Source organism: Scyliorhinus canicula, chromosome 5 (genome assembly GCF_902713615.1).
Source record: "Scyliorhinus canicula chromosome 5, sScyCan1.1, whole genome shotgun sequence".
NCBI classification, from domain to species: Eukaryota; Metazoa; Chordata; class Chondrichthyes; order Carcharhiniformes; family Scyliorhinidae; genus Scyliorhinus; species Scyliorhinus canicula.
Window position 1 is genome coordinate 126,524,270 of NC_052150.1, and position 13,942 is coordinate 126,538,211.

Consider the following 13,942-nt stretch of genomic DNA (forward strand, 5'->3'; position numbering starts at 1 on the left):
AGCCGGTACAGACATGGTGGCCGAATAGCCTCCTTCTGCACTGTTTTTAAAAAAAAAAAATCTGTGATTCTATACACATGAAAACAAAGTATTTGTTGTGGATTCACGTGTCACTGTTGAGATTTTATCCAAGAAAAGCTTGATTGGTGGGTCTGTGGAAATTAGTGCAGTTAAGGGCACGGTCTGTGGTAATTAGAATCATTTGAGGATTGTGGAAGGTTGCATATGAAAGTAATATTTGAAAAATATTTGGACATTGAGGTAGAAATTAAGTACTTCAATATATTTGGTTATTTATTATAGAATGAATTTACTTACTGGACTGACAGTTCTCCTGATGGATCAGTGAGATTCGTGAGACCAACTCTCCTCTCAGTATTATTGTCTTAAGCGGACTTGACTAAGGCTGGAATAGGTGTTCCTACATTTGGCAGTAGCATGTGTGATTAAGGAGAGGAGACGTGTCTAAGTTTCCTTCTTCTGATGCCTACCCAGCTACTAAGGATTACGTTTAACTGTGATGCTGGTTGCAGCCGAATAGCTTGCTGAATGGAACTCATACACATGTGAATAATGCTCATTCAGATGATACACTGCAAGATTGCCATGAAACATCTTCATGTCGGTGAAGAAACAATTGTGAGGAAAGGATGCCTGTTAGATTCTTGAAAATGTTGCAAGAAATAATCAGTTAACTGCTGGTATAGGTTTTCAAACAATTTTAGTTTTGCTTCCTTAGTTTGCTGTCTTTCTGTTTCAGTGAAAAACAAAAAGAAGAGAATCCTGGCTCTGTGTTTGGGGAAATTTGGCTGTTTTACGGCTGCCGACACCATGATCGAGATTATCTGTTTCGGTGACTATACCATTACGATTCTTTATTCCCACTTCTTAATCTGCTGTAACTGAGGATCTATTTACAGAGTAACTTGAGGCATTTTGCTGACTCAATAAATTCCTTTTTTCAACAACATGCACCATTGTCTCTCCAAACCTTTATTTCAACCCTTCAAACAGCAAAGTTTTCACTTTTGCTTCAAATTACTCCTTTTTCATCCATTACAGCATCAAAAATTCTATCCACATCCTCCGATGCTGAATAATATTCCGACCTGTTCAAAATCTTTGCAGAGCTGATGGTACTTTTCAATTGAAGTACTTGAACTTCAAGTGGAAACTCAGCTTAAAAGATTTCTGACTTGAGGCAGTTCTGAAATCCTCCAAAGAATTACTTCAAATCTGAAAATGTAGCCCTGGTGTGAGTCAGAGCTACTAGCAGCACTACTCCTGAGGTGCTTGCACCTAAAATAAATAGCTTTCCCCTTTATGGAAGGTAAGCTCTTTACATAATTTGATGCTTGCCACAGCACAGAAAGCATGGCCAGAGGCCAAACTGTTTGGCACCACCAGTCCAGTAAGGCTAATTGTGGGGCACTTTTTTAAAAATGTAATTGATGAAACGCAACGACTCCATTGAAAAATAGGTAATTGGAGTAAAGGTAATCCTACTGTTATTTATTTAAAAAAAGCTATGCTGTAGCAAATTCCAGCCTTTTGCCATAACGCGTGTCTGCTGAATCAACAGTTTAAAACCGATACTTGGTGTGTGGCATAACATTCAGTGGCATTATTGCACCCCCCCATTCCACCCTTTAACTTCACTCATGGGGACTTGTTGGGCAAAGTTGTGTGTCGGCTCCCAGTAAGCTCTATGCTTTCCAACTAAACCTGATATAATAGGAAAATGGTGGCTAATGTACAACAACGTAGTGACAATGAACATGCCACGGTATGGTAGCACTATGGTTAGCTTCACAGGCTTCACAGAGCCAGGGTCCCAGGTTCGATTCCTGGCTTTGGTCACTGTCTATGGAAAATCTATGGAAAAAACAAAATTTAACCGAAAAGGCATAGACCTTTTGAAAAGACTGGAAGATGCTGTAAGTGGATAGAATTTAAGAATGAACAGAACAAAGGAAAGGGGAATTAAAAAATCTAAATCTGTCTTTCGAGATGAATGGGGATGACATATAAACTAATTAAATGGTAAACTGGAGATGGCTAAAGTGTATCTTCTATCTTTGCTTTCCAGAAATGAGTTAAGAAGCTTTCAAAATAATGGCACCTTGACCCAGCTGAAAGTCTGTTTCTCAAGAGATCTACCCAAGGACACAAACGAAGAAAAATCAAAATATGTTCAACATCTACTTCAACTCTTTGCTGAAGATGTCACAAAAATGTTGCTGAGTGAAAATGGATATTTGTATGTATGTGGGTGAGTAGAAATGAATAGGTTCACAGTAATGATGTATATAATCACATGTTACAGAATGGCACAGAATAAAGCATGTAATACAACACGGTAGCATTGTGGTTAGCACAATTGCTTCACAGCTCCAGGGTCCCAGGTTCGATTCCCGGCTTGGATCACTGTCTGTGCGGAGTCTGCACATCCTCCCCGTGTGTGCGTGGGTTTCCTCTGGGTACTCCGGTTTCCTCCCACAGTCCAAAGATGTGCAGGTTAGGTGGATTGGCCATGCTAAATTGTCCTTAGTGTCCAAGATTGCCCTGTGTTGGGTGGGGTTACTGGGTTATGGGGATAGGGTGGAGGTGTGGACCTTGGGTAGGGTGCTTGTTCCAAGAGCCGGTGCAGACTCGATGGGCCGAATGGCCTCCTCCTTCACTGTAAATTCTATGAACAACCATAATTCTCTTATGAGATAAATATATATGATTTATAACATCTGGGCAGTTCATTAAGGAACTCGAGGCTCAAGGACCTCCTCGCCCCCAGCCTCAAAGATGGCTCCCCAACCTGGGGCTCCTTGAACTTGCCTTGATCTCCTGTGTCCAACTTAGTATCAGGCTTCCTCCTGCATTTTCTGTTCAGTCCATGGCAGCTCTTGTCGCTGCAGGGACTGGAGAAGCTCTCCAAGACAGGACTACTCTTGAGCCATAGAATCCTAGAGATCTAAAGCACAGAAAAGACCCTTTGGCCCATTGCATCTGCGCCAGACAAAAAACAGCCACCTAACTGTTCTAATAATTTTCCAGAACTTGGCTCATAGCCTTGTTATCCCTTGGCATCGCAAGTGCACATCTACATACTTCTGCCTCCACCACCCTTACAGGCGGCGAGTTCCAGACTCCCACCACCCTCTGGGTAAAAGTGTTTTTCCTCACATCCCTGCTAAACCTCCTTCCCCTTACCTTAAATCTATACCCCCTGGTCATTGATCCCTCCACCAAGGAGAAATGTTTCTCTCTGTCTACTCTATCTATTCCCCTCATAATTTATATATCTCAATCATGTTCCCCCACAGTCTCCTCTGCTCCAAGGAAAGTAACAGCAGTCTATCCAATCACTCTTCATAACTAAAACTCTCCAGCCCCGGCAACATCCTGGTAAATCTCCTCTGAACCCTTGCCAGTGCTATCACATCCCTCCTATAAAGTGGATTCCAGTACTGCACACCGTACTCTAGTTGTGGCCTAACCAACGTTTTATACGGTTCCAGTATAACCTCCCTACTCTTAAACTCTATTGGCATGATTCTCCCAAACCATTTCTAAGTTAATTTGTGGTGGGTTTTCCAGTGAGCTTCCCTCCGGCTCTGTCAGCGAGTTTGCCACCGCTATACAATGACACTTAGTCACTTTTTTGGACCCTGCGGAGTTTCTCACCGGTTTAGCCCACACTTAAAATTATTTTCGCACTGGGGAGCTGAACTCAGATATTGGGCTGCCATTTTGAAAGGGTGCCCCGTTCTCCATACCCCCCACACACACGTGCACTAACCCACACCCCCTAAATGAGGACACCATGCCATGGGGTCCCTGGGGATCCCCCCTCTTCAGGCCCCCACCGAGCCCCCTTACAGCACCCCCTCCTAGGTCCACCGAACCTCCGGAGGCCCCTACTTACCTACGCAGCACTCCCCGCCCTTCAAACCTCCCCCCACCCTCATTGCATGGGTCATTTTATGGGTATGGCCCCCTCGCTGCCTGACCCTTGGCAGTGGCACCTGGGCATCTGTGTACCTTGGCAGTGCCAGGGTGCCAGTGCTAAGGTGCCAACTGGGCAGTGCCAAGGTGCCCACATTACAGGGAGAGGGCCAGGGAGTCACCCTGCACCTACCCTGACCACCCTGGGGTCTGCGATGGCCCGGGAGATCCCCGGGTGCCATTCCGCCTGGTCCACGTTTTGTGTGGATTAACACTGATCGGCGCCGGGCTGCAGCCTCCCTGAGGAGGTTGGTGAATCGAAGGAGGCCGGTGGGTACAGCGCAGATGGGCCATAAGTCATTTGGTCCCACCCATTTGGGGCAAAGTTCTGACTCCGACATCTAGCGGGACTTCAGAGAATCCGGGAGGCACAGAGCCTGTCAGGAGGCTCACTGGAGGGCTTTTCCGGCATTCTCCGGCCGTGTTGCGCTCAAGCGAGAGCAGAATGAGGCCCGAGAATTGCGCCCTATGCCTCAGCTAATAAAAACAAGTATAGCCATATGTTGCCTTAAACATTGTGTCCTACTACCTTAAGTGATGGGTGTACATGCACACCAACTTATCTCTGATCCTCGGTGCTTCCTAGGGTCCCGCTATTCATCATGTATTCCCTTGAAATTTAAATCGCTTATTGTCACGAGTAGGCTTCAAATGAAGTTACTGTGAAAAGCCCCTAGTCGCCACATTCCGGCGCCTGTTCGGAGAGGCTGGTACGGGAATTGAACCGAGCTGCTGGCCTGCCTTGGTCTGCTTTAAAAGCCAGCTCTTTAGTCCTGTGCTAAACCAGCCCCTTGCCTTGTTTGTCCTGACCAAGTGCATCACCTCACACCCATCCAGATTGAATTCGATTTCCACTGATCAGCCCACCTGAGTGAGGGCTGAAAGTCCCACCCACAGCCACTTAATGTTAATTTGAGCGTAAAGTGACTGTGGGGCACTCTGAGCCCCTGCCGACTTTTCGGATGGTGGGAAGTTCGATCTCTTCATCTGAAAAATTCAAGCTTAAGTTTTATTCTGTCTAGCATTTTCTGAGTAATTACCCAGGCAAGTACATCAGAACTATCCAAGGTCCCTGACACAAACACAAGAGGTGGAGACATTCGCAGAGCAGGGAAATTGCACATTGGTAGTTGGAATTTCCCGGCAATTGCCACAAAGGTCAGGATATCAGCGGGGTCCTGACGTGCAGCATCAGTTGTATCTCTGGTCTCTGGAGACTGGAAGATCTAGGTCAATGTTCTTCGCTGCATTTGTGGGAAGGAAGTTTTGCATTTTAAATTAGAGCTAAAATTCCTAAGTATCCAGTGTATATGTAGAATTGACCAGTAAGAATTGATTTGGTGGGTCAGTAGCACAAAACAATAAAACACAACATGAAATATATATGTCCATTTTTGAAAAAAAAAAGTACCCCTAACACTGGGATGGCAAACCAAATCCAATAAAACAGTAACCATGGTTAATTGATATAAAACCTTAGCAAGACCACAGTTAGAGTACTACCTGCTTTTCTGGTCTCCTCGCTATGTGTTTTTGCCTGCCATACTCATGCCCAATTTTCACGGAACTCCTTATTAGAATCCCTTCTGTCAGGTTTGCTCACTTGCCACAATACTTGAACACCTCTTATTATCAAAGTCACAAATAGTATGCTTTCTGATTGTGACCGAGGTAAACCTTTTCTCCAAAGCTTCTTCACTGTTGTCTAGCTGACTATAGCCAGAGAATCGCTACAATGACTTATCATCCCATTCAAAGATCTATCTTTGTCCCCCTTCTATTTTGGGCTGCTCCTTGGCAACGTCATCTGAAAAGACCATCATCTTTGGTCCTGCTCCAGACTCCATTCACTGAACTACATTGACTCCTGGTCAAATAACACTTTTATTTAAAAACTTATCTTCTTGCTTTCAGATCCTTCTGTGGCTTTGCTTCTCCTTACCACTGAAAACTCCACCAGCCTCGCAACTCTCCAGATATCTGTGCTCACCTAATTCTGGCCTCTTAATGATAATAATCTTTATTATTACAAGTAGGCTTACATTAACACTGCAATGACGTTACTCCATCACTGACCCCCTTTCCAGATTGCCCCCCTCCCCCACCGCAACTCTCTCCACCTGGCCTTTCCATCAGGACCCTCAACCCCATTCCCCCCTCCCTCCAACCCTCCACTCCCATCCACTCCACGAGATCTACCTGCTCCTCTGAGCTCCAGCAGACTGCCTGCAGTCCAAGCTGTGGCCACTCCTACCCATGATGCCGCTGGAACCTTAGAACCACCAGCCAGTCAGACTGCTTGCCAGTTCTTTGAGTCGGGACTTCTCCCAAGGGAGGGGTAGGAGTCCCACCTTCAACTAATGAATCCTCCTCAAAGCATGAGATGGCTGTGGGGCAGCCGTGGTTGGTGGGGATGGGGTACAGGGTGGAGAGCTAAAGTTGGGAATAATTTGGATTAAAATAAACAGTTTACAGAGGGTCGGGCAGAATTCTGCTGTACCTGCCACCTACTATGTTATACTGTTTTCCAAAACCTTTCGGGCGGGATTCTCTGACCCCCCCCCCCCCCCAAACCGGGACGGAGAATCGCTGGGGGTCGGTGTGAATCCCGCCCCCGCCAGGTGCCGAATTCTCCGGTGCCGGGGATTTGCCGGGGGCAGGAATCGCGCCGCACCGGTCGGCGGCCGCTGGCAGCGGCACCCTCTGGCGATTCTCCGGCACGCGATGGGCCGAGTGGCCGCTCGTTTTTTGCCGGTCCTACTGGCGTAAATTGGAGTAGGTCCTTACCGGCGGGTCCTGGCGCGCGGGCGGCCTCCGGGGTTCTTGTGGGTGGGGCGTGGGTGGGGGGTTGGGGCGGGGGGGATCTGGCCCTGGGAGGTGCCCCACGGTGGCCTGGCCCGCGATCGGGACCCACCGATCCTCGGGCGGGCCTGTGCCCTGGGGGCACTCTTCTTCCGCACCGGCAGCTGTAGCGATCCGCCATGGCCGGTGCGGAAACGAAGCCCTCTTCGCATACGCGGGGATGACGCCAGCACAGGCAGGGCGCAATCCACTCCGGGGCAGGCCTAGCCCCTGAAGGTGCGGAGGATTCCACACTTTTGGGGCGGCCCAACGCTGGAGTGGTTCATGCCACTCCTCGGCGCCAGGACCCGCCGCCCCCCCGGGTAGGGGAGAATCCCACCCTTAATTTCAGAGATTGTTGCCAAACCACCAAGCAGATGGTGATATAAAAGCAAAACTTTAAACTTAGTAGCTTATCTGCAGTAACTGTAGTGATATTCAGATATCAATATACATGATCAATGTATGTAAATATAGAACAGTCATTTCAACACTAGATGGCTCACAGTCAGATACTATAAGAACTGGTTTCCCGCCTTTTCTAAGTCAGATCATGATGTGATTCAGAACAGGGAACAAGCAAGACATAGAATAGCCAGTGAGAAAGTTGGAACTAGTTCGTTATAATGGTGTATAGTTATGTAGTTATCTGTATTGTACTTTAATTCTTTATTGTTAGTTTAGTATTGAGTAAAAGGACTCATGGTTTATTATTTTATTACTCATTAAGTAGTTTATCTTTCAACAAGAAGACTATTGGGCATTTTATCACCTGGTGGATTCAAGAGTAATACATATATTTTAGATAAGTCATTATTTAAAATATAATAGTAACAATCATATGTCGCGTTTAGGAACAATTGTATAGCATTCAAACTTTCATAGTAGTTTGGAAGGAACAGTCAGGTTTCCTCCCAGTGCCTTGGTACATATGACCTTGTCATAAGGTGGCCCCACCAAGTGTACAATAGCAGTGCTGGACAGGATTCGGTAACCACAATACAAGAGCTGCATTTGGTATTAGGAGCTTAAGTCCCACGTTCAATTAACAAGGCTCTCTGCATGGAAACTTGCCTAATCACTGGTGGTGTAGAGGAGGGAAGTGATACAGTTTCCGAGGAAGAGCATCTCCCCACATAAATACAGATTCAGTGAATAACCTGGATAACCAAATTGAATTTGTGGAGATAACAGTATGCTCAGTACTTATAAGATGCCGGCTTGAAAGTTTGTTTTTAATGCACAATTTTACAACAACAATAATGGCATCTTTAACACAGTAAAATGTCCCTAGGCATTTCTCAGAAGCATTATCAAACATAATTTAACAGCAAGCCACATAAGGGAATATTGAGGCAGATGACCAAATGCCTGGTATGAAGTAGTGTCTGAAAGGAGGAAAGAGAAAAATGGAGGCAGAAAGATTTAGGAAGGGAATTCCAGGCTCTATCGTTATGATCCCAGGCAGCTGAAGGTGTGGGCACCAACTGTGCAGATATTAAAATAAGGGGATGCTCAAGAGGCCAGAATTGGAGAAGCTCAGTTATCTCAGAGGATTGATAGGCTGGATGAGGTTAGAGAGTCAGGGAGGGTAAATGTTGTGGTGGGGCTTGAAAACAAAGCAGAGATGAGAAATTTGAAATCATTCCATTGCTTAATTGGGAGCCAGTGTAGGTAAGTAAGCACAGAGATGAATGCATAACCAGGGGTTTGTTAAGAGACAGCTCAGAGAAGTAGAGAATGTTCACTTGATTGATTCTTGGGGTGGGATTGGGATTTGGGGTGGGGGGGGGTGGTTATCTTTTGAGAAAGGTTGAACAGGCTGGGCCTGTATCCAATGGAGTTTAGAAGAACAATAGGTGGTCTTGTTGAAACATGCAAGATCCTGAATGATGGGGTTGCTGCCAAAGATGTGCAGGTTAGTTGGGTTGGCCATGCTAAAGTGCCCCTTAGGGTCCAAAAGATGTGGGGTTGTAGGGATGGGGCAGGGGAGTGGGCCTCAGTGGTATACTCTTTTCAAGGGTTGGTGCAGACTAGATGGGCCAAGTGGTCTCCTTCTGCACTGTAGGAATTGTATGCTGAATTTGGAAATATTCAATTTTCCCTTGTGGGAGACACTAGAACTAAGGAACGCAATTTAAAAATAAGGGGTCACTCATTTAAGATGGAGATGAAAAGAATTAGTTTTTCTCAGAGGATTGAGAGTCTGTAGAACGTTTCCCAGGTAGACGCAGTATCATTGAATATCTTTAAGGCAAATGTAGATAATCTTTGACTACTTTTTTAATCAAGAATTTATCGGGGCCAAGCGGGAATGTGGAATTAAGTCCACAACCAGATAAGTCATGAACCTATTAAATAGCAGAGCATGCTCAAAGGGACTGAATGGCCTTCCCCTGCTACGAACTTATAGTATGGACTTGGTGCAAATTAGGACACGTACATCAGAGTTACCTCATCCCATGGCCTTCAATGCCCCTGGTGGGTGTTCTCTAAGGCCAGAGGCACCCTGCACACTTGGGGTCACATGCAGAGCTGTACCTACCTGTTCTGGATGCTGTGAGATACGCCCTCATCAGAGGGATGGAACCCTGGGGAGCTGGTGGCCACTGTTGTATTCCATTGAATGGGTCTGGGTTGCCACCCAGCGCCCTGCTGGGTGCCCGTAGGGCCCTGGGGTTCACCTCAGGGCGGAGGGGTGGCTGGATTGAGCCCTGGCTGCCCCTGCATCATTTGGCTCTGCCAGCCGTGGCAGCTTCCCAATGTCTGGACCATCATGTCGACGCCAGTGGTGATGCTCCTCAGTGACTGGGCCATGCTCTGCAGTGCTTCGCCAATGCCCACCTGTCACTGGGGCAAACTCTGCAGTGCCTCGGGCATTCGCTTCTGAGAGCGGGACATGCCCCTCAGCGACTCATCAAGGTCAGCCTGATATTGGGTCACCTCCCCCAGTGAGTCGGACATTCTGCCGAGGCCCTCGGCCACCGACTGAGCCACGCTTCGGACACCTCCACTAATGCTGCTGACGTCATGCACCAGGCTCTCCACTGAAGTCGCCACCCTAGCAGTGTTGGCCTCAGTGCCACGCATTGCCGGCTCATATCCTATGCCAGTAGCCTCTGGGACTCGTCCAATAGACCTGCTGGAGTATCGCTGACATCACCCTCTGAATGTCCCGGTCGCTCCCTAATGTCACCATGTCACCATCAGCTGCAGGATAGCATGTTCTGTAGCTCAGTAGGCAGCTGGGACCCAGCTGGAACCCGAGATCCTGCAGCTCTCCAACTGCTGTCTCACTTGGGCGTTCCTGCCTCCACCTGATGTGCATCAGCGTGGTGTGGTGTGGTGCTCACCAGATTATGATTAGAAGCTTGTCCACTAATGTTGCCCACGGAGGTGCGGGTCTCTGTGCTGATGGAGGGTGGTGTTGACAACTGTGATGCATCGATTGTGGCATCCTCGGAGCTGTCCTCCGAGGTGGTCTCATGGGAGGCAGGGGAGGGGGCCACCCAGGATGGGCCAGTGCAGTTGGCTGGAGGACTTGCGAGAGAATGACACATGGCCAGTGGGAGGGATGGATCAGTCTGTATGGCAATAACATGTGACAGTCTATCCGGGTGGGTCCGGTGGACTCACCTCTGCAATCTGCACCGACCTCCGCATTGGTAACCGCCCTGTCCTCTGCCACCTCCGTAACCTCCAGGGCCTGTTCCTCGAAGGTCGTGAGGATTCTGTCTGGCACCCCTACGCCAGTCCGGGGCCTCCCCCAGCGATTGTGGGGCAACCTCTCCTGCAGAGACATCATTAGCTGCATGTGCGGTTCACAGTGGTGAAGGTAGGGTTGGGGAGGTGAAGGGAGGGGGGAGGGTGGGTTGGAGGGGTGAATGGAGGGTTAGGGGGGGCTGATGTGGGGGTGGGGGGGGGGTTGTCAACTCACGCATGCAGCCCGGTGTTGACGGTGGCCTTCTTGCGGCACTGGAGGTCAATCCTTCTGGTCACGTTTCCTGAGCTGACGGCTGCTGCCATTTCATCCCAGACAGCACTGGCTGACCTATGGTTGACCCTCGGTGGAACAGGAGATCCCTCCTGGACTTGACTGCATCTCGGAGTGTCCCCAGGTCCATGTCTCCAAATCTTGGGGGCGGTCTTCTCGGTGCCATGGCTACGAGCTGAGTGGGGTTGGCTGTGTAAGTGCTTCTCAACCTCGTTAGGGGGATGGGGTGGGAGTGGGGGGGGGGGGGGGGGGGGAGTGGCTAGCAAGCACGGTCTTGGCGAATCGGTTGGCGAGCCTTTATTTGTGGCATGAAGCCCGTGGGGCCTTGTTATGTAGACAGTTGTATTGCACTGTTGGCCTTGCCGGATCGCGCGCCGGGGAGCTCACGGCAGTTCCCACTCGCTGCCATATTTGGAAATCGTTCTGGAGAATCGCGCCCTAATTGATTCAATTTCTCTAGGATTTTTGACTGGTTCAAGAAGTGATGAAGTAACCATTTTCTCATAAGTTATGGACTTGCTTTGTAAGGTTTGTCTAGTTACCACCCTAGGGAGGCAAAATAAAAATCAGAAAGTAAGGAAAAATATCTGGTAGGGAATTAGAAATGTCGTCAATCTGGCTGCTTTGGGAAACTCACTTGGGATATAGGGAGTATCTTGTACTCAACCAAGTTTGATAAATTAGAAAGGAATGTACCTACATTTAAAAAAAAAAAAGTTTGGGTTGAAATTTGTAGTAATAAGAAAGATGTTGGTTGTCGTTGTATTTTCAGCCTTGAATGCTATTTGTGCACTCCCCCAAGGCTAACTTAACATGCCGATTATTTGCCATTACAAATTGAAAATGTTCATTTTAAAACAAACCTATTTTCTCTGCGTTCAGCAGTTTAGTCAGTACGGATAATAATGTTGTTGGTGGAAAGGGGAAATGGAGGGCTGGCCAGCTTATTGTCAATATGCTAGCTATTTGGGAAAAAGTGGAACAAAAACCGATCCTGATTGCAGATGCATGTCAGGTTCAAAGAGTAGCAATGATTATGGCAGCTGTTGAAAATATATATACAAAAATAGGGCAACAATGCAATAATTCCATCTCGCAGGTGGACAGCCAACTATGTGTAAGTCGTTTTAGATTCTGTAAAATTGCCTGCAGTTTGTACCATTGAAATGTGCCATTGTTCACCTTCAAACTAGATAGAGTCGCTGTATATCATGAGATGGTAAACAGTCCATTATCTCATTTATTATTCTATGCTGAGCTGCGACACTAACCGAGAGTTTGATTGAAATGATTAAGTCCTTCTGACCCCCATTTATTGCCTATCTACACTTTGGGTTTTGTAACGGCTAAAAGAATAGGGTCTTATTGTTTTCTAATTATTTTATTTTTGCTTCTAAAACAGAGATGGCAAGAATATGGCTAAAGAAGTGGCCAGTTCTCTGACTGAAATGGTATCGGAAAAACTGGGAGTGGATACTCTGGCAGCCATGAGTATTGTAGCCAACCTACGTGAAGAGAAACGTTATCTACAGGATGTCTGGAGTTAACCGCATCTGGAGGGCGATTTTCTAAAAATCCCTTCCCACAGAAACTGGGTACAGTGTTCAGAAGTGCAAAACAATGCTAACTGTTGGAAGGAGTGTTTGTAAAACACTCTTCATAGACAGTGATTGGGGATTTTAAAAACTTTTTTTACAACTCCTTGTCAAAGACAGAATATGGTGACCCTCTGTGATCATTTTGACACCGTTTAGAAGCAAATGATAAACGGTAGTCAAATATCTTTTCAAATTTGCACTTTCAGATGAGCTTGGATGTTTTCAACAGTGCCATTAGGAGTTGCTGCAATGTGATTTTTTTGCTGTTTGAAATCTAATAACCCATTCAGCGGCATTTTATCTGTTTTAATGTAACCTCGTACTGTAATGTTTAACTGAAACAATGTAAATGCATTTATTTATGCAATTTTAAAATTATGCCTTTTAAAACATCTTTATGGTAAGGTTGTTCGTTATGAGACATAAGTGTTGAAGATTCTATTGAACTCCAGTTAGGTCTCCTTTTATGCTCGTGTTTAGAAATGCTTTAATTACCAGCACACCCAAATCACACTTAGTTTATAAATTCTCAGGGTTCATCGTGAAACATTGCATTTTGTCACCTCATTTACCTCACTGACATTTTGTTTATTGTGCTGGCCTATTCTTTACCTTTGGCACCAAATTATGTTTATTTTTATTCATTATTTAAAAGACAATAATTTTGTTGAAATGCATCCCTATGCCAATGGGTACAACACTTTGACTTATGTGATCACTGGAACTGTAGCCTTTGTGGACCTTCAAAGGAAATGCATACTCTTTACTAATTTTAATTTATTAACTTTGTAGTCGCATAGCATGTATGAGATTTTTGTTTTTGGTTTCAGTACTTCAATAGACATTGGGAGAGGAATGAACTGCAAAGATCCTTTTGAATGTTAATCAAAGCATTATTATAAGTTATATTGTTCTTCCTTCCAGTTCCGTTAACTCTAGGTTTGTGCTCCTGTGTGCTCATCTTGAAACAGCTAAAAAATAATTTAAATTTATGTTATGGTTTGCATCGGTTTATATATACAAAAACTATTCAAGATCTTTGTGTATTCTTCAGGTCTGCATATGCCTGCAAATTCTGCACAAAAGTACTTTACATGTGACTTGTGTGTATTAAAATTGTTAACATTCGATACAGTTACACTGCAATCATCAAACAACTTGACCAATATGGAGTATGACCAGCTGAGGAGAAATTTATTTACATGCAAAACAATTTTGGAAAAACCTCTACTGGTTAGAAATTGAACAGCAACATTTACATTACAGTCACCGTACAAAACTGAAACTAATAGCATGGTACAAATTTTGCAGTAAGTGGTGAAAGATGTGGTTAAGGGGGCCTCACGGTAGCATGGTGGTTAGCATCAATGCTTCACAGCTCCAGGGTCCCAGGTTCGATTCCCGGCTGGGTCACTGTCTGTGTGGAGTCTGCACGTCCTCCCCGTGTGTGCGTGGGTTTCCTCCGGGTGCTCCGGTTTCCTCCCACAGTCCAAAGATGTGCGGGTTA

General features: G+C 46.2%; 1 protein-coding gene across 1 annotated transcript in view; it reads left to right on the forward strand.

Annotated features, from left to right (window-relative positions):
• mtrr (5-methyltetrahydrofolate-homocysteine methyltransferase reductase) overlaps positions 1-13,563 on the forward strand; it is a 94,482-nt gene extending 80,919 nt beyond the window's left edge. Inside the window, 3 exon segments of the mRNA XM_038796445.1 lie at positions 761-853; positions 2,090-2,272; positions 12,240-13,563. Of these exon segments, the coding sequence (XP_038652373.1) occupies positions 761-853; positions 2,090-2,272; positions 12,240-12,384 (421 nt within the window). The 3' untranslated portion in view covers positions 12,385-13,563.
• Positions 13,564-13,942: the final 379 nt, after the last annotated feature.